This window comes from Pogona vitticeps, chromosome 3 (assembly GCF_051106095.1).
Source record: "Pogona vitticeps strain Pit_001003342236 chromosome 3, PviZW2.1, whole genome shotgun sequence".
NCBI lineage: Eukaryota > Metazoa > Chordata > Lepidosauria > Squamata > Agamidae > Pogona > Pogona vitticeps.
Window position 1 is genome coordinate 116459309 of NC_135785.1, and position 22437 is coordinate 116481745.

The following is a 22437-nucleotide window of genomic DNA, read 5'->3' on the forward strand; positions in this document are numbered from 1 at the left end:
GTTGAGGAATGATGGAAACTGAAGCCCGGTAACATTTGGAGGAACAGACATTCCTCACCCCTGTTCTAGAATGATGATGAGAAGCATTCCCCTCATTTTGATAGCTTTAATGATGCTGCTAGGTGACTACAATTGGACAAGTGTGGGACTGAGTTAAACACACTGAGTGCAGGGACGATAAGCCTAGAGAAGTTATATAACAGGACTCTCCCTACATTTTAACTCTGTCTGGTTGTAGAGCTTCTCTAAGATGATCAGATAGGCTTATGAATAGCCTTAGGTTTTGCTACAAAGAACTCATCCACACACTTTATTCACTCCTGTAAGAGGGGGTTCAGTTACTAATTGATTCAGATTAATTTAACAGATCTAAATAACCTGCAAGTGGCTGAAATCAAATCCTCCATCCATTCCATGGTTATTTTGCCTAGCTTGAGAACTTTGTGTTTTTTGTGTTCCTGTTTTCTTTTTGCAGTCCAGGTCCTTCCAGATCTGTAATCCTTGTCCGTTCCTTTGTCTCAAACAAGGCTGGTTCCTGTGGAGATGTATACAATTAGATCACTCCTGACATCAGCTGTAATGCAATTTGTGGACATATTCTCCTAAACATAAAGCAGAGCTGTCTGTTGCTGCCCCTAAATGAGTGTGTGTGTGTTTGCTCTCCCCAGCACTGCTGCCTCTCACCCACTGCTTCATACCTGGCAGGATCAATATAGTAAGTACACTGTTTTACCTTGCAAGAAAGAAAGAGTGAATGTCTCTGAACTCTCCATCAAACTGTGCAGACTTTTCTCCATGTTAGAAAGAAACCAACAGCCACTTCTTCACAAAAAATGAACAGACTACCACATCAGGAACACCAAAAGAAGGAAAGAGACAAGAGGAGAAGACAGGGTGGAGAATGGGGAGGATATGAGAGGGAAGGCATGGGGGAGTTTGGAAGAGGAAGGGAGGAGGCATAATAAAACAGGTATCAAAGCTTGGAGTGAGTGGTTCCAGATGTATAAGGAAAAGCGACCACAGTTCCACCCAATATCAATCTGAGCTGGATGGACCCCAAATGCTAGTTGCCCCAAATGCTATTGGCTAGCCCAGCTGCTATACAGTACAGTTCTTGGAAGTCTGAAAAATAAACACTGTGCATATCTTGCTTTGAAATGCTGTTTTGTTGAGATCTTGTTTTGCTTTTACACATAACACACAGTTTTCAATTTCCAAACAAAATTTTGGAACTTCTACAGTTCTGGTTAAATTTTTAAAGCCCAATGCATCAAATTCTCTTTTGGTGAACAGTAGATGATTAAAGTAGTAATTTTTTTCTTTCACCCTCAATCCCACTGCTCTACATTATGGACATGATATTTCACAGCCCATTCAGAATACTGGGAAGGTAATTCCCCCCCCCCTCTTGTTTTCTATCCTCTATTGCAGCAGAGGAAGCAATGGCTAGGCAATTCTTAAATTCAAAGTTCCCATTTTTCTTCATACTAGAAATGTGAGTTGGAAAAGTGTACGTATGACTTCCTGTGTTTGATTGTACTACTGCTCTTAACAGGTGGGTGGGTAGGTGTGAGAGTGAGAAAGAGATAAGAGAACAATCTGTCAGATAAATTACTGTCTGCTATGAGCAGCTTTAAAAATAACCAAAAACATTTCAAATCTTCATACAGAAAGGCTAATGGGCAGAAACTATCTCTATGCATGCCCCACAACCCACCATGGTCTGTATCCTACTTCCACCAAATTTACTATGGTGCAGAAAATAGTGTTCTCCCCCCTTGAAAACAAGACAGGAAAAATGAGGCAAATGGGATAAGTCCACCCCTGCTCTAACCGGTTTAAAAAAGATTGTATGACTCCCATTTCCTTTCTTCCCTTATATTTCCCTTACCTTTTATTTCCCTTATCTTTCTGGGGATTTCTTAAATTGATAAACTCAGGCTTCTATACAGACAGAAAAGGATCTTGTTTGAACCTCAGTTAGAAACCTAATTGCATTGCCAGAAGGTAGGACTTGGCAATTTCTTTAAATCTGTTTAATTTCAGAGAGATAGCCATGTTACTCTGGTTCGGCAAAAACAAACGTAAAGAGAAAAACAAAAGTATTATGGCAGCTCTAAGACTTACACTTTTATTTGAGTGTGATCTTTCATAGATTGCTTTGTGTAAAGGAGTGGATCTATGAATGCTTATATTGGAATAAAAGTGTGATTTAAAGATGCCACAATAGTTTTGGTTTTGTTTAAAACCCTTTAGTATACATTTGACTAGGCAGCCATGGGTGCACTCAGAAAGGAAGTTAGTAGCAAGTATAGAAGTTCATGCGTAACAAAAACAAAAGAAAAACAAACACTACTTCAAGACTAACAGATTTGTTTCTGTATGGGCTTTTATGAATTACAGATACATAGAAAAGTGGAAATTCTATGATCTTTTAAACCTAGGTTCTTAAAACCATAGTTTTGAAATGAATGTCTTTGACTCATAATTTCAAAATAGCGCCTCATTTTGTGTGGAAAATGTGATTACTTATTGTTATTTTTACATGGCATTGACAATGCAAAGCAGCACAACAGGCCATCGGTATTATCCTTATATTGTGTGTTGGAAAGGTGATTATGACAGACTGCTTTATAATAACCCTGCCTCATCCTGTATTATTTATTTGTGAGGGGGTCCCAGAGGAGCCTGGTGTCAAGATGGAACACTTGCCTTCCATCTCAATAATCTCCTGCATGATTTTCCTAGACTACACTAACTCTGGAAGGTGGCCACACTGTCCCCAGCAAAGCTGCCAGAATTACCAAATGAATTTGGGAAAGGAAGAGATGGCAGAAAGGGTCTGCAGTTAGTTTGCAGTTATTTCATGGGTCTGCCATTAGAGTTAAGATTAAGAAAGAAAAACAACTGTAGCTCTTACATCTGGTGCCTCCCTCTCCATGGAGGACTTGGGGGTAGGCACACTAGTCTCCTGGCTTTTTAGCATAAAGAAATGTGCTGGGAGGGGATGACCACTCCTCTCATCCAAGGTCATTTAAAAAAAAATAAAAATCCTTCTCCCTGCTTTTCTACCAAGAGGAGCACTTCTACTGAGACAGTTTTGGCCATGCTGCTAGGTGATGATCTCCCCACTGCTGTTTAACTTCAATATGAGGCTGCTTTGGATGGTAATATAGAGATTTGGAGTATGTTGTCATCAATATGCTGATGACACATAACTCTGTCTCGCCATCTCATTCTCAGCATTGGAAGCTGTGCAGACCCTAGAGCACTGTTTGGCCCTGGTTATACACTGGATGAGAGCTAACAGGCTAAAATTAAATCCTGAGAACATGGAGATACCATTTTTGGGAGGGAACCCTTATCAATGAGGAGGCTGGCTACATGGTCTAGATGGAGGTTACACTCCCACTGAAGGACCAGGTTCACAGTTTGGATATGCTCCTGGACCTGGTTTGCTCAATGGGGAATCAGATTTGGGCCGTAGCCAAGTCTGCTTTTTTCCATCTTAGGCAGATTGCACACTGGGCCCTATCTCAATGGAAAGTCCCATGGGTAAATTTTAAGGAAAGACTATCACAATGCTTTCTATGTGGGGCTGCCCTTGAAGGTGGGCAAGTATAAAATGCTGCAGTCTGGCTGATGCCAGGAGTATCAATATGTGACCACAGCTTGCCTGTCTTGGTGTGTTTGCACTCGCTGCTGATATTCAAAACCCCAAATGGTTTAGGATCTTGCGACTTGTCTGAGCGCCTCTTCCTCAGAAGGACCTCCTATCCCACCTGTACCTCCCAATCTGGAACGTTACAGGTGGTCACTCTGAGGGAGGCCCAGAAATCAACAAACCAGAACTAGGTCTTCTCTGTGGTGACTGTCTGATTGTAGAATTCTCTCCCGACAGAGGTGTGATTGGTCCTTCCCTCCGTGGCGTCAGAAAACAAGTGGCTATTTACACAGGCCTTTCATAACCTCACTTTGGATTAATTTATTTTAATTATTTTGGATTACTGCATCTCTCATCTGCCATCATAATTTGGTATCTTGTATCTATTGTTAGCATGGGGTTGATTTTTCTTTTGTTCACAGTTTTAATTTGATTGTTTATTAACAATTCTTATTATTGAATTTTATTTATGTGTATGGTGTCATGTTGTAAGCTGCCCAGAGTATTTGCCTGGCTACTAGATGGAACACACACACACACACACACACACACACACACACACACACACACACACACACACACACACACACACACACACACTTCTCTCCATGCCTTGGAAAGGAGCCATGAGTGTGATGCTTAGAAGAATATAGCTTACAGGGAAAAAGCAAGGCTGAGCCTTTCATGTTTTAATGAAAGATCAAAAACACTAAAGAGGCTTTCTTTCATGAATTCATGTTCTTCTGTTGATTGCTAAAAGCCAGCCTCTAAGCATGAATGGAGTCCATGAACATTTCATGTTTCTTTTGTGTTTTCTCTTTCATATAAGTTTTCGGTGCCCTCTGTTTCACCTTTTGTCTGTCAAAATGTTTTTTTCATCTTACAAGGGCAGTCAGCAGCCAATCAGAATGTCCAGGGGAGAATGAGGATGTCGAATGTGCAAAACAGCCTGGAATTCAGCGAGTAGTCTTCCTTCAGTCATTCATTCTTTATGTGCTGAGCTCCTGGTGCCCTCCATCTTAGAGTGCTGCCTGTCTGCTGTGCCTTCATCTTTAATTATTTCCTTTTAAAACCCTTTTTGTTTACTTTTTGGGATTTTTCCATTTTCTTTGGACTATTCTTGTGGCTGTCGGGCAGTCTGCCTGTGCCAGCAGGCCTCCTTAGAATGATTCCCCAATCCCCCAATTTCTATATTGTTTATTTCTGTTGGGTGTGTGGAGCCGGGGGTGGATTTTCTGACTGTTCCAATGTGCCACTAGGTTGAGTGGGTGGTGGTGGTGGTGGTTGGATGGGCAAAACACGGGGCATTTCTCTCTTGTAGTTCTTGATGTTGTATTGTTGGTGGTTGCTTTGGTGAGTGGGTGTCTCTGTGTGCCTGGCAGCCATTGCCTGCCTGCCTGTTTCCTTGCTCTTTTCTGTTATGCTCCTCAGACCCAGAGGGTCTCTTGTGCTTGATTGGTGCCACTGAACTCATACTGTTTTCTATTTTTAAATTTTGGGGTGCTTTCTCACTTTTTTGAATTGGTGGGGGTTTTGTTTGTTTGTTTGTTTGTTCTCTGTGTAGGACTGGTTGGGATGAAGCATCTTGGCTGTCTTGGATGGCATAATATAAACTAGTGCCTATATAGGGCTAAAAATTACAGTATTTTTCTTTCCCATGTACTGCTGACTGGCTTTGGAGTAGATTGATTGTTGCCTTGCCTCTGCCTTTTTGGAGTACAGTAGTTTTAAAGGGTTCTTTAGGGCTTTTCAAGTGCTAAAAACCATGAATGGGGAAACACAGAATAAATGACCTAAAAGAGGCTTTCTTGTTTGTGTAAAATGAAAGAACTGGTGCATGAAAAATATGAAAATAATAAAGGCATCCCCTCCACATCATAGGCATCCTTCAGTCTCGAGAGACTATGGTAACGTGCTCTGTATGGAGGACTTGGAACAGCGTTTAGTGTTTTGACACTGTATGCGAAGCTGGAGTATCCTCTCCAGGGCACGAAGCCTGAGTAAAATAATATGAAGGATAGGCTGTTACCCAAGCAGCATATTCCCCTTCTCCACATCACTGAAATAGTCCAATGGAAAGGCAAGAGCCAATACAACTGGTTTCAGTGACATTGCAGGAGTTGACAGAATGACACGAACTGCCTCCGGGACTCCGGCTCTGGATTTTGCCGCGAGGTTAACTCCTGAAGCCTTTTCCATCTGTGGATATAGCCACAAGGCAGTGGAGGTTTGAAATCGGAGCTTTCCTTCTCCTAGATGGGCTGCCTTCCAGGGCTGTTGAGTTCCACCTACCTGGCCTGCTCGGTCACAGCATGGAGGCTGATGGTGGCTCCTCAGTGGTGGTTTGAAGTCAAAGTTTTCCTTTGCTAAGCACAAGCCGCTGACAAAGTGCTGGATGAAGCTGCCTTTCATCTTCCATTTCTGATGATGGTGTCATGCCTCCAATTTCATATCTTCTTCAGAGTCATTGTAACTTGTGGTCACTGGTGATCCTTCCCCACCACCTATTTCAGTCCCTAAATTGTTAGAATACTTCACCTGATGTTTTGTTGGAGGAAAGCACTTCTGCTTTTTGCACTTTTTGGTTTTCAGAAATTACCACTTCATTGCAGAAGTTTTTGGTACTTCTGCAATGAAATCTGGCTGTTAAAGCAGCCCTTTAGGATCCAAAAAACAAAGGTATCTTTTAGGATGCCCAATAGGATGTTTCGGGAAACCTACAAGCAGATTTTTAAAAGGAGTACCTGGAAGGAAACTTTCCCCACCCACCTCTATGTCGGAAGCATCCTGCTCAGTCCAGTGAAATAGATTTGACTTCCTCACCCCAGTTGCTATGTTGGAAGAAAGATCTTCTGTCTTTTCCACTTTTTGGTTTTCAGGAGTTGTTGCCAAGCTGCTTTCCTCTGTTGAGGACATGATGACTCTACCTAAAGTCTCTGCTGGAGACTTTATAAAGGTGATGAAAAGTGACATCAAAAAGTGTGGTCAAGGTATTGTTACCCGGTGTGGGGATGCCATTCCCAAGGTTGCTAAGCCACATGGGTGTTGTAGAGTACCTGCGCAAATATCAGTTCCATTCATGGAAGGCAACAGGGCTGCAGCTTTAATGATAAACTGGGGAACATGGGTAGTTTTAAAATGAAATGTTAAAAATGTGGGTAGTTTTAAGGGGATATTACTGAACATAGAAGAATAAAAACATACACAATGATGGCAATAGGGATAAGCAAAGATTACAGCAAAGCTGCCTAAATACTGAGCAATAAATAAGTGAACAAAGCAAGTGACTAGTGAATGGGAGTGAGTCCGAGGTGGTATCCTGTGCAGACCATCTTAACTGCTGCCATTGGTGCTGACAACATTCAGGCGGACCTTTCTTATGTAAATCTTGGTACACTTTTTCCTGCTAGCAGCAAGCACATGATATTTTGTAGCAACATTGGGCCATTTCCTGGCATTTTGAATTGCGGATACAGAAACACAATATCCCACAATCATAAACTGGAGGTTTTCTGAAAAACTGATCATCTACTAAAGACCCTTATGCAATGTTACCTTCTACTACTACTACTGCTGCTGCTGCTATTGGTTATGTTGCCTGGTTATGTTGCCACACTTGACACCACTAGAATTATGAATTCTCTTCTGTGCATGCTGCTATTTGTTCTTGTATCAAATTGATAAATTTTAGTCTGGCATGTCAGTTTAAATCAATTTGCTGCACTACTAGGGTAATAAATTAGGGGTCCAGCCTCTTGATGGTACTATTCTCAATGTTGGTGACACAGTCAGTTTCAAACCCTCTCACCATGTGAAGGTGTTCATGTGGGGGAATATTGGGAGGGGGGGAAATTTATCTCACGCTGTCTGAGGTGAAACCAAGCTAATGCAATAACCTTCCAGTCTCTGTCTTGGACATTAATTTAATCCAGATTCACAGACTACAGCATCTGTCCAGGATGTCTTTTGGACTGTTCTGCTTCTCTTCCACCTTCAAGCTCCATAATAATGAGACTAATGAAGAGTTCTGTTGGATTTAAAAGCTTGCTGTTTTTCCTGCTCTGGTGGTCAAATAAAGTATTACCTTTATTTTGAGCTTCTGAGGATAGTGCTCTCAGCTTCCCTGAAATACAGCCCCCTCACCAAATAAAGGTGCACTACACATCTAAGAGGCAAATTTTCTATATAGGAGCCACATTTTTAAAAAATGAAGCCACTTGATTGGCTTAAACAGAACCTACTTTTTATAACTCCAGGAGGAGGTGACAACTGTCTAAAAAGGCAATGAATGGAGAAATCCAGATTTTTAATTGACCTGTGATTGGGTAGGAGCTAGTTTCCTACCTCATACATATGGGGGAAGTAGTGCTTTTTCCTCTTTTTAGCCGGGACTATCATGTGAGGAAGACTTTATTTGCTCCAGTACTCGAATATTTTAAGGTCTGAAGGGAGAAACTAAACGTTTGCTGTAGACCAGGTGGTCTTGGGTGGGTACTGTAATTGTGACTGCATATAGAAAACGCTATAACCAAACCTCTGCTTTTCTAGAGCTGCAACATAATGCACTAACACAGCGTTCTTCTGATATCCTCCCTCCGCCCGACCTGTAACAGAATTTTCAGTTCTTTTTAAAAAAATCTCTGTAAAATCTCAGCCTCACACCAACATTGCGAAGTGAATCACGGGCTCTCATTGTAACGCAATGAAATTAGACCCTCTATACTTTTCTCTTTTTTAAACTTTTTTTATTTTATCATACATGTAAACATACAAAATTAACAAAAAAAACCCACACAAGACAAGCAAAAAAAAAAAAAACCCACCACCACCACCCTACATATGGGCAGGGTGGAGGCATTTCCACACAACATTATCCATTATATAAATCAGATTTATATAATGGAGACCCTCTACACTTTCCTAACTCTATGAGCTTCTACTACGCGTGACAAAATGGCGGCGGTGAGAACGTAGGCATGAAGCGCCGTCCCTCCTTTCCTGACGTCATTTCTCCGACGAGCTGACTGAGTTCGCTTTTGCCGGCTGCAGGGAGGAGGATGGAGCCGGTGGCCGGAGATGGGGAAGGCGAAGCGGGGGCAACTGGGACTAGGTGAGGAGGGGTAAAGGCAAGAAGGAGGGCGGGGCTGGTTGGTTCGAGCTGAGGGGAAAGCCGTTTCTAAAGAATGTGGGTGAGTGAGTGAGGTGGGTGGACGCTGCCCTTCCGTTTCTATGGCATGGATCGGAGAGGTTGCCTTTCAGAGAGACCCGAGCGGGCGCGATTGGGCATGAGCCTGTCATATTGTCCTCGTCGCTGAAATGAAATTCCTCCAGAGTGGAGAAGCTGATAGTTTTAAGCATTGCATTCTTGCATTCCTTTGATCTGCCGAGAACTTGAGCATGAAAGATTGCTCTTCTCCCGCTCTCACCCCAAACAAATAGCAAATGTTGAACTTCAAAAGCAAGTCGTTTGCAACTGCGGAGGAGGATGGAGGGTTTCCAAGGTATGTGAGATATTTAAGGAGCGGTTTTGCCGTTAACCTCCCCCTCCCCGCCCCCTCGAGTTCCTATGGCTGAGTAGGGATTTGAACCTGGTAGTCTGACACTCTGCCCGGGACAGTAGCTACATGATGCTGGCTTTCTTAACAATCCCAAGTATTGATTTTGAAAATTGCCTGTATTGAAGGCTGGGCTAAAATGTCAAAGACTTGCCTAATTAATTATTTCCTTTCTTTTTTCTAGTTGAAATTCCTGGACAATATGGTGGATTATAGTATTTTAACAAAATCTTTCTTTTTCCCCCCTCCCTCCCTTTTTTGGGGTGGGGATGATTTTAAATGTAGGCTTCCTGAAGATAGGGGACTATAAGGGTTTGGGGTCAGAGAACTTGAACCATTTCATCTTTTTGTTCTGGCAAGGTAAACATTTAGGTAGACTTGGATACCACAGTCTAAACTGGGAACAGGGCTAGCCCCTTAGTTGTCTGAAGGGTTTCATCAGATGAGCCCACCTAAGATCTCATAAGAGCACCTGTTGATAGGGTGGCCAGATGGAAAAAGTCCTGTACCTTTAATATTAGTACAGAGAGAAGAAATTGCAGCAAGTGTAGCTTGCCTCAAAAGCTGCACTTGTTGAAATGTCCTCTTCTGAGCATCTATTGAAGGTACTGGAATCCTGTCCTCTTTTTCATTTAGTCACCATGACTTATGGATGTAGGGCCTGTCCAAGAGGTGAAGTGGGGACAGGAAAGGCTAGAGGGAAATGATTCCGAGGTCGGTAAAATGAGTACCCAGCTTGCTGGGGGGGCAATGTGTAGCCTTTATAATTAAAATTGTAAACCGCCCGGAGAGTGCTTGTAGCGCTATGGGGCGGTATATAAATCCAATAAATAAATAAATAAAATAAATAAATCCCTATAATATGTTAACAGAAATTTGTGTGACATATGTCAGAATGGCATGTGGCGGTGGGGTTACCCTTTAGAGCAGAGGACTTTTCATGGCTGTTAACTTTTTGAAGGTAGAGTTGTCAGATTTACTTAACTGCTTTTCCACAAAACTTAACTGACTTTGTTTTCTCCCACAGAAAGCATTTCTTGGACTTGCCCTGGGAAGATGTCCTCTTCCCACACATTCTCTCATATCTCCCGCTGAAGCAGCTCTTGATCCTTCAAAGGGTCAGCAAGGCATTCCAGTCTTTAATTCAGCTTTACCTTACCAACATGCGATGTTTTGATTCTAGCCAGGTAATTGCAATGGGTTGGGTGTGTTTGTAAATAATGTTTTAATTTAGTCACATGCAAAGAACAAGAGTTGTTGGATTGTAGCAGATGTGCCTCTGGGAATGTCCTGCTTATTTTAAGGTACCTGGTATGTAGGTTTGCTGCTTCCAGACAGTGATGAAGGTGTAGCAGGGTGAATGAGGCCAACAAATGAACGAAAGCTGGGAACAAGATATTGTACTACATTTTTTTGTGCAGCTGTAAAGTCCATGGGTCAAAGCAAATGGTTTTCAAATTAATACTGAAAATTGGTAATATCAGTTAAGAAGATTTACTTGCCAAATGAACAGCTCTGGTCGGCCCAATAACCTTTTGAGCTTCAGTAATAGATTCCTTCGATAATAAGTTCTGTACAACAGAGATCTTCCTGTTTAACCATGTAAAAGCAAACAAGGTATGCAGAAGGAGATTTGTCTGAAAAAGGCAATAGAGTTGGTCTGAGGTTCCTGCCAAAGCTCCACCCTCAAATATTCCTCTGACATCTACAGTCTCATTTTAACATACAGTGGATTTTACACCTGAAAATAACTTTATTGGAAAGATGAGCAATTTAGGTGTCAGGATTTTTGGGTGGATGTACAAGCTCAATGTTGTCAAAGCTCAAAATGTGCTTCCTAACCACATAGGTCTGTTGCTTCATTAAAACAAAGAACATTCTTCAAATCATAGCAAAAGTGCCTCTGGCATTGTTCTACTTATTTTAAGGTACCTACTGTGTAGGTTTGCTACTTGTGGACATGGATGAATGCATAGCTATAACTTAAATGCTTATGATGAGGCAGTGAGCAGGAGAACTAAAAGTTTTATATGTAACAAAACAAATTGCATATTATTAATTTTATCTTCATCTGTAACCAGGAGATGTTCCTAAAGCAGCTTACAAAAAAGAGTAATAAGACAATCCCTGCCTTCAAATGTCTCTTAGAAGACAGGTGTGCAAGTATACATCGCTTGACATGATTTTTACTGTTTTCCCCTTCTTCATTTTCTCTCTGCTGAGTAGCAGGATTTGTCTGCTGCAGCCAAACAAAGAGACCCCTGGCACCATAAAGACTAACAAGTTTTGCTTGGCATAAGACATGTGGGCAGAGGTCCACATGGACCTCTTTCCCAGCCCTCCTCCAGCTGCATTCCTTCCCAGCAAAAACAAAACATGAATTGCAGATTCTGGAAACCTCTGTGAGTTGTTTTTTCTCTTTTTAAATAGGTAACATGGCTCCTCCTGCATGAGTTAACCCATATGGACACCAGTTTTTTAAAAAAACTTGAAGTGGATCTTTAGCTACTTTGAGCAGCATTTTTGGCAGCCTTTGTGGCCCTAAAGGTTTCCAGATTCAAAAGAAGTCTCCCTTCTAGCATAAACTTTTGTAGGCTGCCTACTTGCATCTGATAAGTATACAGCAGTCCATGAAAGCTTATGTGCAATAATACCTGTTGGTCTGTAAGGTGCACATGACTCTTCGTCCTTATTCTTTCTGTCCATGAGCCCATGCTTAAACTGATTCTTCTCTCATCCCCTCTGGTGCTCACCCACCTTCTCTACCTGTCACCAAAATGAAAATCGCACCTAATCCCCTGCACTATATGTGGTGTTGCCATTTGTAATTGGAAGTTCTTTAGATGAGTGGTTTCAACCTTGGGTAACCCAGATGTTCTTAGACTGCATCTGCCAGCACACCTAGTGATGAAAGTAGAGCCTTGTAGTGCAGTGATTAAACTGCAATATTGCAGTTAAAATTCTGCTCATGACCTGAGTTTGTGACCGGTTCAGCTAGCTGGTTAGAGTCTGAGTCAGCCTTCCATCTTTCTGAAGTCAGTAAAATTGAGTGCCCAATTTGCTGGGGAGACAATTTGTATCCTGCATAATTAAATTGTAAACCACCTAGAATGCTTTAAGTGCTATGGGCGGTTTTTAAGTAGCACACTTTGCTTTACCCAAGTTTAGGAACCACTGCCTTATATGGATTCCTATTTTAACAGACATTCCAAAGAGAATATAGAATCGGTACATTATCACAGCCAGATATTTCCTCATAGGCATTCTGGGGGAGAATAGCAATGTGGGAAGGGCCAGCACTGCAAGTTCTTAGTGGTGGTTCACTAAGGTGTTTGAGATTCTCCCATACCCTAATGGCAAGATAGTTACACATGCTTCTATTTCAGTGGTATGACTGCTTTTGCTTGTGCTCCTTGCATACACTGTAATAGTATCTGATACCATGGCTGACCAGTTGCACCTAGAGGTGTTGAAAACTTATTTCCACCACACACATGTGGGGAAAATGGGTTTTCTATGCATGTTCAAAGATTCCTCCCTCTGCTGCCCCAACTAGAAACATTAAAAATTAACAAGTATTTTATTTTGAGATAAAGAATAAAATATTTTTAAAAAGGATTTCTATGTCACTACTACCTGACATTTATTTCCATGGAATTGTGACTAAATCTGATTTAATCCTTAATGGGACAGGGAGGTACAAGCCATACAGTGGTAGAACATTTCTGTAATGCTTGTTAAATTACTATTGTTAGCGTTGCCTAAATGAGACATAATTATAGAGGAAAGGACAGCAGTCATAGCAGTGTGATGACACTGGAAAGGAGATGGGATTTTAGACTGAATAACTGGCATAACTAGTACTTCAGTGTAAATGAGTTTTCCCTCGAAAGCAAGCGACCTTCCGCTCAAACCTCTGCTCAGCATACTAATCCAAGGAAACTCAGCTTGTGCTTATTTTGAAATAATACAGCACAGGTTAACGTCTGTATTTGTGTCCAGTTTGTATCATTTAGGAAGTCTGCTATTGGATTTTTACAATGTGATGTCATATTGGTTAAAGGAGTGTGCATTCTGTTTCTTCTACTAGTCCCATTTCTGATCCCGTAGTTTTTTCTTTTACTGACAAAGGATGGATGAAGTCATCCTGTAAGCTGTCTTGAGTCCCTGTATCAGGGGGAAAGGTAGACTAGACATAAAATATATGTGTACATTATCTGTTTTATTATCTTCTGAAAACTCTTCCCCACCTTTCAGTGCCTATTGGCACTGATTACTTTTTCCCCCTTTTAATTAAAAAAAAAGAGTTCAGGGAGAGGGAGAGAAGGAGGAGAGCTGCTGGCAGGGACTTGGAAGGCTGCAGTATTGAACTTTCTGTCCTTGTCTATGGCAGGTTGGACCCCATATTCCAAAAGCGGCATTCAGCGCTCTCCTGAAAGACAATGAGGTACTGCAACGACTTTTCCTACAGAACTGCTCTGATTGGTTATCTGACAAGGAGCTCCTTCCTGTTATTGGCCAAAACCACCAGCTGCTGCAAATAGACCTGAATGGCTGCGTACAATTGAGTCGGCATGCTCTGGTGGCCATTTCCCTGAGCTGCCCCAATTTACACCAGCTCTCCCTTGCCCACTGTGAGTGGGTGGATAGTCTTTCTCTGCGGAGCCTGGCAGACCACTGCAAGGAACTTGAATCCCTGGACCTTACTGCTTGCCGGCAGCTGAAAGATGAAGCTATCTGCTACCTTGCACAGAGGTGCCACAGACTGAAATCCCTCTCATTGGCTGTCAATGCAAATGTTGGTGACACCGCTGTAGAGGAGGTTGCCAAAGCCTGTCCTGAACTGGAGCATCTGGACCTCACAGGCTGCCTACGGGTCAAGAACAACTCCATTAGGTAATGCGTGCACATAGAAAGCAAAGAAATTGCATTGAGGTCTTTATCACATTTATATTCCATCCAGTTCCTTGATGGGAGGGGAGGGGAAATAACAGTTACAACAGCTTTATGAAGTAGGTTAGTTTGAGAGGTGGTGACTGACCTGAAGTTATTCAGTGGCTCTTCATTGGCGAATGAGGATTTGATTGCCTAGTCCTACACTGTTACTCTGTTGCCTGCACCTGACTAGGATCTCACTAGGCTGGCTTTAATTACTGTGGGTGGGGTGGCTGTGGCTGTCCAAAGATGGTCTGCATCTCTCATGAGATCTAGCCATCCTGGTCAGTGATGCAGGTTGTTGGTCGCAGTTCAACAGTATCTGGGTGGTCTCTCATTCCACTTCCCAGTACAAGTAGCCCTACATTTTCCCATTGCTTCATATATGTCGACTTCCAAATGCAACAAATGAGCTCCTACACCAAGATGAAACTGGCCAATTAACCTGCTGTGATTGTGTTTGTGTACTTTTTGTGAAAATTAAAATTTGAGGAAGGATTAGTGTGGAAGAACAGATTTGATATGACTTGAACTTGCCAATTTTTAAAATGTTATAATCCTTAAATATTGGGCAAAATCCTGTTGATTCAGTTCTGCACCTGTTTCAACTCCCAAGGCTCCCTAGGATTCCCTTTTTGCCCTGGGAAAGCCTTTGAGATGTTGAGGGGAGACCTTTTAATAATAAAAATCACTGGGTCCAGACTACTGGTGGCAGTCTGGTGCTGTTTAAGATACTTGTAGCCTCTCATGACACAACCATAACAAAGTATCTTCCACCATATAGATTTACAATATAAAGCAAAGGCAGATTTTAAAATGACAGAATATGCATATGATATGAATTGAGAAACAGCTGCAGTGGTGTCTCGCTTGACGAGGATAATTCGTTCCGTTGAAATCACTGTTAAGCGAAACCCTCGTCAAGCGAAACGAAAAAGCCCATTGAAATGCATTGAAAACTGGTTCAATGCGTTCCAATGGGCTAAATACCTCAGCATCCAGCGAAGATCCTCCATAGGGACTGCCATTTTCAGTGCCTGTAAAGCGAGGAATCCGTCCTAAAGCACAGCGGGGAGCCATTTTGCACAGCGGGCGGCCATTTCAGAGCTGCCGATCAACTGTTTTAAAATCATCGTCTAGCGAAAAATCGGCTCCCGAAGCAGGGAACCGATCATCGCCAAGTGAAGTTTCCCTATCTAAACATCGTTTTGCGATCGCTAGTACGATCACAAAAAACTCATCGTAAAGCAGATTCGTCATTTAATGAGGTAATCATTAAGTGAGGAACCACTGTATAATATTACATATAAATGGTGCTCAGCCTGGGAAACTATGCACCATATGCAAAGCAACACAAGAAAACTCTTGTTCAGGAGGAGATGAAAAGTGGGTTCATGGAGTTTGTTCAGATGTGTGCAGTGATTGTACATCCAAGCTAGATGTGCTGCTCTGTACCTGATGGGCTAATGATGATTCCTCAGGCTCTTTCCTACTGTCTGTTCTAGGCACAGTCACTTTGATTTTGCATTCTAAAATACAATGTTTCACATTTCTGCTTCAGTAGAAAAATCAAAATCAAAATGTATTCGTAGAAATGAATTTATCTGGAATTTGGAATATTTAGGCTCTCAACAGTGGAAGATCAGGATTTGTGAAATATGTGAGCCAAATCCAGATGGTAGTCTCAAGTAGGACAGAGCCATTTAATGAATGTGATTTGTTAAATTAAGACTTACGATTCAGTGAGTATGCCTGATTTTATCCGGTAAATATAAATTTGTTAGTATATCTATAAAATGTTTTTTAAAAAGCATCTTAAAGCCTAAATTCACCATCTGCTATGCATGATGATAAATCTATAGTCAAAACACATATTTGATTAGAATGCTAATTCTGATTGTGTTAAAAGTACATTGTTCCAACTTCACCGGCCAGAGAATGGAGCAAAGGATTCATGGGATATTGTCCAACTATTGGCTAAGAAGTGCCGTCATGAAAAAGAATATTCAGTGCCCTTTCCCTGGTTAGTGGAAACTTCACCCAGCCTCTCCAATCGTATTTACAGCCACTTTCTGTGTTTGACATAGAATAAACTTTTGCAACCCTAGGCCAATTCAAATGGCAGTGGATTGACTTAGAAGATCAAGTTGTATCATGAATTTTCTTAGGCAAAGAGTTGCAACACAAAATGCCCACATGGAAATAATATGCTGAGTTCCTTTTTCCAAAGAAGTAGCTGTGCTTGTGTTTCTCAGCATATTGTCGAAATTAAAGGGGAAAGCATGCCACATTAAAGACTAATACATTTGTTGTTGTGGCCAAAATTCTGTTGTTTCATGTAGTAAATTGCGCAATAGGGCCATTGAATCATGGGGTTTAGTGAGTCAACTTCTCCATAAGTTCCACTGATTCAAATGGATCTACTCAAACCGTGACCTGCTATGTTAAATTAAGTTGCAATTAGTTATAGGCCCATTTTAATCAATAAAATTTAGAGAGGAGTTTACACATTAAATTTTCATTGATTCAGTAGGCCTGCTCTTGGATAATTTGCTACTCTAAGCAACTGGATTATGGACAATGTAATCTTTTATGGCTCAAAATCCACTTCTTCAGATGTATGGATTTTGATCCATGAAAGCTCACAATGAAATATGTTTGTCTTCAAAATGTTACTATACAGTATTTTGCTTGCAGTTTATTTCTGTTTTTGTTTCTTTTTCTCCTTTTACTTTTGCTAGTGTATGCTTTCCTCTGTAAGTGTGGGAAAATCAGCCCTTGGGATACTTTCTGTTCATGATGACACAGTAACAGATCAACCCTTTGCTGAATCTCAGCAACTCTCCAGTCCTTTGAACATTGTTGCTTTCCCCGCCTCTCTAGGTCTCTGAACTCCTTCCACCACTGTACTAGCTGAGATCCTGTAACAGTTAATGCCAGGAATGTATGTTCTGTTTATAATCTCTGCCTCAACTATTTAAAAATAAGTCCCCTGCTTGCAGTTATCTTGATTGTTTTTTTTAAAAAAATTCTTTTGGCAGAACCGTGGCAGAGTACTGTCCTAAGCTGCGCACTTTGAAGGTGAAGCACTGTCATGATGTGGTGGAATCCAGCCTAAGCATCTTGCGCAATCGTGGTGTGGAACTCGATGTGGAACCTCCGCTGCTGCGTGCCCTGGTCTTGTTGCAGGATGTTGTAGGCTTTGCTCCATTTATCAATCTCCAGATCTGAAGAAAGGAGGACACTTCAGTACTTCCTGAAGACTGCCTGTGGCTACTGCTACTAGATACTGCTACTGAGAAGTTCAAAAGACAAAGGGATTTCAGTTCCATCACTGCAAGTTGGGTCTCATCTGATCTATGTATAGCCCTTTTGGAAAACTGTGTGTATTGGAAAACCAGCCTATTTGCATTAAGATGGACAGTATATTACTCAAAGCTGCACACCATCCTGGTTGACTGGTACACAGTATGCATGATTAAGGGTATTTGAGAAGTGATGTGGCCACAAACAATTGCATTGGTGCTGAGGTTCTTTTACTCACTTGCATGTCATAAAGATTTCCACAGATAAGGGAAAATCACTTGGGGAAAACTAGGGGAATCTAATCAGAGGCACAGCCCAGTGGAGGGCAGAGGTGATATGTGGCCATTTTTGCACGGCTTGTTATCTCCTTTGATTTGAGTAATGGAGTTGCCCTCCTGAATGCTCCTGGAGAGCAGAGCAATCCTGTCTATAGGTTTGTAGTTGCCTATTTTGCCTTTAAAGGCAGTAGGATGCCAGAGCATTGAGCAAAGTTGCACCTCAAGTGTTCTGTTTCTAAAGGTAATGATTGCACCCTTTTGTGTCAGTTTGTTGGCTCGTGTGACATATGCCCTTTCCCACAATTACAGGTGTGGATGGAGTACGTGGATGATGTGTATAGGGCCATCCCCATTCAAAGTGTAATATGTAAATTGAAAAATAATATTTTAAAAGAAAGCACAGTTTTTTTCTGAATTGTACAAAAAGGTTTTCTGCCAAGTTAACCTGAATACATTATAGCCATATTTTAAAAGATTCGTCATAAAACAGGACAAACAACTAGTATCTTTAACCTCAGTAAGAAAAAAGGACAGAGAGTCCCAAGGAATAAGAGGAATAGCAGCATCTCCTGTAGTTGCTGTATGTCCTCCTACAGTTCTGAAGAAGGTATGCACAGTCTTCTGCCTTGCAGATGAGCAGGCAGGAACTGTATTAGCACCTGGCCCCTGATTAGGGAAACAAATGCTAGATTGAATTCCCTGGAAGAAGGTGTGAGATGGCCTTGAGTAAGGCCATCTTACACTTGTTGGCTGGAAACTGTTGAGTGATCTCTCGATCTGTTTACCCTATTTTTGTTTTCATATCCATTCCCCATTTTGTATTCCCTGTGCAGTTATTAATGTGCTGTTTCAACTTTTTGGTAGCCTTGGGTGAAAACACACTAAGAAAAAGCTAAGATTCTTTTCAATCTGAATGGACTGAATTTCTCTTACAGCCCTTTGTTGATTGCATAGTTAAAAATGTTCATTGCAGTAGTTCCCATGATTGCTGCAAGAAATCAGCACCCAGAGCATCCTTTCACACTAATGGATGGTTATATTTCTGCATAATTCACTGGAAGCCACAAAGACTGAGGACTTGGCCTCTGCCTAGATCTAAGTAACTGTGCTGCAGTGGCTGTGGCTAAATCATTTAATTACTTGCAAGGTGGTATGGCAGATAGTCACTGCTCTTCCTTTACCTCATTAGGAGCATATTCAGGATGGTATATAAAGTGAACCATTGTCTCCTGTTCTAATGTGTGGGTGGGTGTAGGGTATGTACATTGGTGATGAAACATTTGGCAAATATCAGACTGCATCTGCAAGTCTCATTCCAAAAACATTGCTGTAGCTCAGTGTCTGGAGAAAGAAACACCTTCTCTGGTTTCTTTCTGCTGTTTGGTAGTGACTACAACAACTTAATGGCCAAAATCATTGCTTAGCATAGTAAATTGCACTAGAGTAGGCCCACTGAATCAGTGGGGATGTAGTGAGTTAATGCCATAACTTCCATTGATTCAAATGAGTCTTCTCTAACTGAAATATGCTCACAGTTAGAATAGGCCAATTTGAATTGATGGAACTTACATAAAAGTTAATTTACCAAATCCCCATTGATTCAACTCAACCCTTCCTCCATCTTTTGAAAGTGGTTGTGTCTGAAAGTTGCATTGTTAGAGTTGTATCATGGAATCATTAGAAAGCAACGTGGTTGTTACTATGAGTATATGAGCCACCAGGGATTCTCCTGTGAAATTTGCATGTCTGGAGAGTTTTAACATGTCACTGATGAACCTTGACACTTTTAAGGTACTCTCACTGAGATCTATAGACAACCTTTGTAAACTCCTGTAAGAAGAATAAACTATTCTGATGGAACTGGTACCGGTGGCTTTTGTGGAAATGAGCTAAATCTCAGTGGCTTTTGCCTGTGAGTAGTAGGCTTGGTTCTAGGGTAGTAAGCCAGGGTTTTCAGGTAATTTTTATGCTGTTTCCGACCACTCCTTCCACCCAAATTTCCCCTAGATTTGGTAAATCTGTTCTAGTTTGATCTGTCCACTTCTGGCTGCACACACACAGCTTCTATGTTTTCAAGACCTGAGGTTATTTTACATAGTCTGGGGAGGCTGAGTCCAGATTATCAGCTTTTGTCTTCTACAGCAGGCTCCCCAACCTTTTTAATACCATGGGGAAGGCACGTGTACATGCGCGAAGGTGTGCGCTCATGCGGGTGTTTGCGCACATGTGTGAAGGAGTGGGGGGCATCGTGTGCACATGCACACTTGTACACATACGCGAACGGCAGTGAGACAGATGGCGGCACTCGCACACACTTGTATGCATGTGTGAAGGGTGGGGGGCGTTTGTACTCACACGTATGCATGAAGGGGCTGTGCGGGGGGAAATCCGTGTGGGGTGGGTGGGAGATCTGTTTCTGCAGCCTGGTCCGGCCCAGGCCATGGACCAGCACTGGGCTGTGGACTGGGAGTTGGGGCCCCTTGTTCTATAGAACCTGTTTGCATAAATGCTAGCTGCTTATCTCATTCAGGGGTACTGACTTCTGTGTTATATGTTTTGCTATCCAGTATGAGACACAAACAAAGAAACAAAAAATAAGCAGAGCATAACAAGAATGTTCCCATAACTACTTGGGAAAAGTTCCTCCTGAGTTTAGCCTTACTGGTAGGAAACTCCTTCTCGTGCTATTATCCCCAGTATTTCATTAGGACATAATATCAACGTACAGTTCCTGGAAAGGGGTGGGAGGACACTAGCATAACTCTAAACCAGGGGTCTCCAAACTTTTCAGAGTGAGGGCCACAACATATAGTCTAGATTTTCAAGGGCCGAACATGCCCATGCACACTCCTGCACACCTGCACTCCCTACCCGCCTGGATAAAAAGGCAAGGCAGGTCAGATGTGGCCTGCAGGCCATAGTTTGGAGACCCCTGCTTTAAACCAATGTTAATACCCACAAGTGATAGGATGCTTTAAGGAGTTGTGCATCACTGAGTGCTAAGTGTCAACAGATAGCATTCTAGCTTTAAGATCATCCATTGCTTAAAAGTTATTCCCTCTTCTATTTTTGGTCAGATCACCTTTTTTACAAGATTGAAGTGTTGCTGCCTTTCTGTTAACTTTAGTAAAAAAATATATATCCAGATTTCTATTTATTTTTGACAGTATCCATGAATGCATATATGTGAAGGCACAATAAGGTGTTGGTTACTGTAGTTCTGGAAAATGCAGGGGACCCATTTGTTCCTTTGCACTACTGGGCTTCAGTAGCTCTTTATGTCTACTAAAACAGTTTTTCCTCCTGAAAGGAAGAAAAGGTTGTTCAATTGTCTTGGTGCTGAAAAAGATATCAATTGTAAATTTGTGTTGAGCTTTTAAAAAACGGAGACCAGCGACTAGCTGCTCTGAAGTCTTTGATTCTCTGTTAAGAAATGCAAAAATCAAATAGTGCAAACCTAAATTTAAATTCTGTTCATCATGGTAACTTTTATCATGCCTACAGGGCTCCTGAAGGTCCTGTGTGAAAGGGACACATGGAACCCAGAACAACTTGGATGCTTTGGTTTTATATCTAATATACAGTACTGTATTGCTTTCAGAAGATGCATCTGAATGAGAGTGAAGTCTCTTCAAGGAAGCAACTTAGCTCTTCCTCTCTCTGTGTGTTGTGATCTATTTGGCAAGAGCTTTCAGAAAGATCATGTGCTTTATTGGGAGAACTGAGATGTCTCACATACAGTGAATAAACACACTTCTTGTCTTGGGGCAGCATTGGAACCACAATCAGTAGCGTCAATCAGGAATCCGAGGAATTCCACCTGTGGGACTCCAAACTGACACTTCTCCTAATTAACCTTCAAACCTGCTGCCTGAAGTTTACTTAACACCATACGGAGTCGCTTGGCTAACTCAGCTTCAACCTGTAGCTACCAAACATCATCAAAATATGGGATGACACCTGAGAACCCTTGCAAGAGGCCTTCCATAATGTCTTGAAATATCCCGGGGGCTACACTGATACCAAACTGTAATCGCTTTACCTTAAAAGCTCCCCCCATGTGTTACAATTGTTTGTGCCTCTGCAGTGGCATCATCTACTGGTAATTGTTGATAAGCCTGGGCCAGATCAAGCTTTGCAAAGATCTTTCCACCATTCAGGGTTGCCAGAAGATGGCTTACTACTGGCACCAGGTATGCATGCTTATGTAATGCCTGATTAACAGTACATTTGTAATCCACACAAATCCACACAGTCCCATTTGCCTTAAGAGGAGTAACAATAGGTGTCTCCCATTGAGCATGGGGCACTGCCTCTAGGATCCCCTGAGCTATCAACTGATCCAGTTCTTCATCAGTTTTAGGCTTAAGGGCAAATTGAACCCAACGTGCCTTTAAACAGATGGGGGCCACTCTTGGATTCAAATTAAATGAAATAGGCGGCCCAGTGTAACTCCCCAAAGAGCCATCAAACACTGCTGCAAACTCCTTACACACAGCTGTAACATCGGCATGCTTGATTTGCTGAATACCACAAATATAGATGCCAAATGGTTGAAACCATTCCAATCCCAGTAGGCTTGGTAATTGCCGTTTTGCCACTACCACCAGTACTGGCCCTCTGAAGTCCTTATAGGCTATTTGAAAGGTGCCCATTCCCCAGCACAGGAACCTGCTTGCTCTGGAAATCCTTAACAAGT

The 22437-nt window shown here is 41.8% G+C and overlaps 1 protein-coding gene across 5 annotated transcripts; it reads left to right on the top strand.

The window, feature by feature from the left end:
• The first annotated feature begins 5438 nt into the window (after positions 1-5438).
• On the top strand, positions 5439-19602 carry FBXL15 (F-box and leucine rich repeat protein 15). 5 transcript variants are annotated; one of them, XR_013543898.1, is made up of 5 exons: positions 5439-9165; positions 10247-10406; positions 13613-14115; positions 15779-16177; positions 17196-17333. XR_013543898.1 is itself a non-coding variant. In XM_078391151.1 (5 exons), the coding sequence occupies exons 2-5, from the start codon at positions 9107-9109 to the stop codon at positions 17383-17385; spliced, it is 912 nt and encodes a 303-aa protein (XP_078247277.1). In that variant the 5' UTR covers positions 5439-8774; positions 9104-9106; the 3' UTR covers positions 17386-19602. The 5 variants fall into 5 exon arrangements, 4 of the variants coding, with proteins under 4 accessions (XP_078247277.1, XP_072851033.2, XP_020646871.3 ...); XM_078391151.1 differs by lacking the exon at positions 15779-16177 and having other exon boundaries at positions 5439-8774; positions 9104-9165; positions 17196-19602; XM_072994932.2 differs by lacking the exon at positions 15779-16177 and having other exon boundaries at positions 17196-19602.
• The last annotated feature ends 2835 nt before the right edge of the window (positions 19603-22437 follow it).

Excerpts from the sequence above, each read along its gene's own strand:
- FBXL15 (XM_072994932.2), top strand. The coding sequence starts at position 9,107 with ATGTTGAACTTCAAAAGCAAGTCGTTTGCAACTGCGGAGGAGGATGGA. Across the intron at positions 10,407-13,612 it reads GATGTTTTGATTCTAGCCAG|GTTGGACCCCATATTCCAAA; the intron begins GTAATTGCAATG and ends TGTCTATGGCAG. Across the intron at positions 14,116-17,195 it reads GTCAAGAACAACTCCATTAG|AACCGTGGCAGAGTACTGTC; the intron begins GTAATGCGTGCA and ends TTCTTTTGGCAG.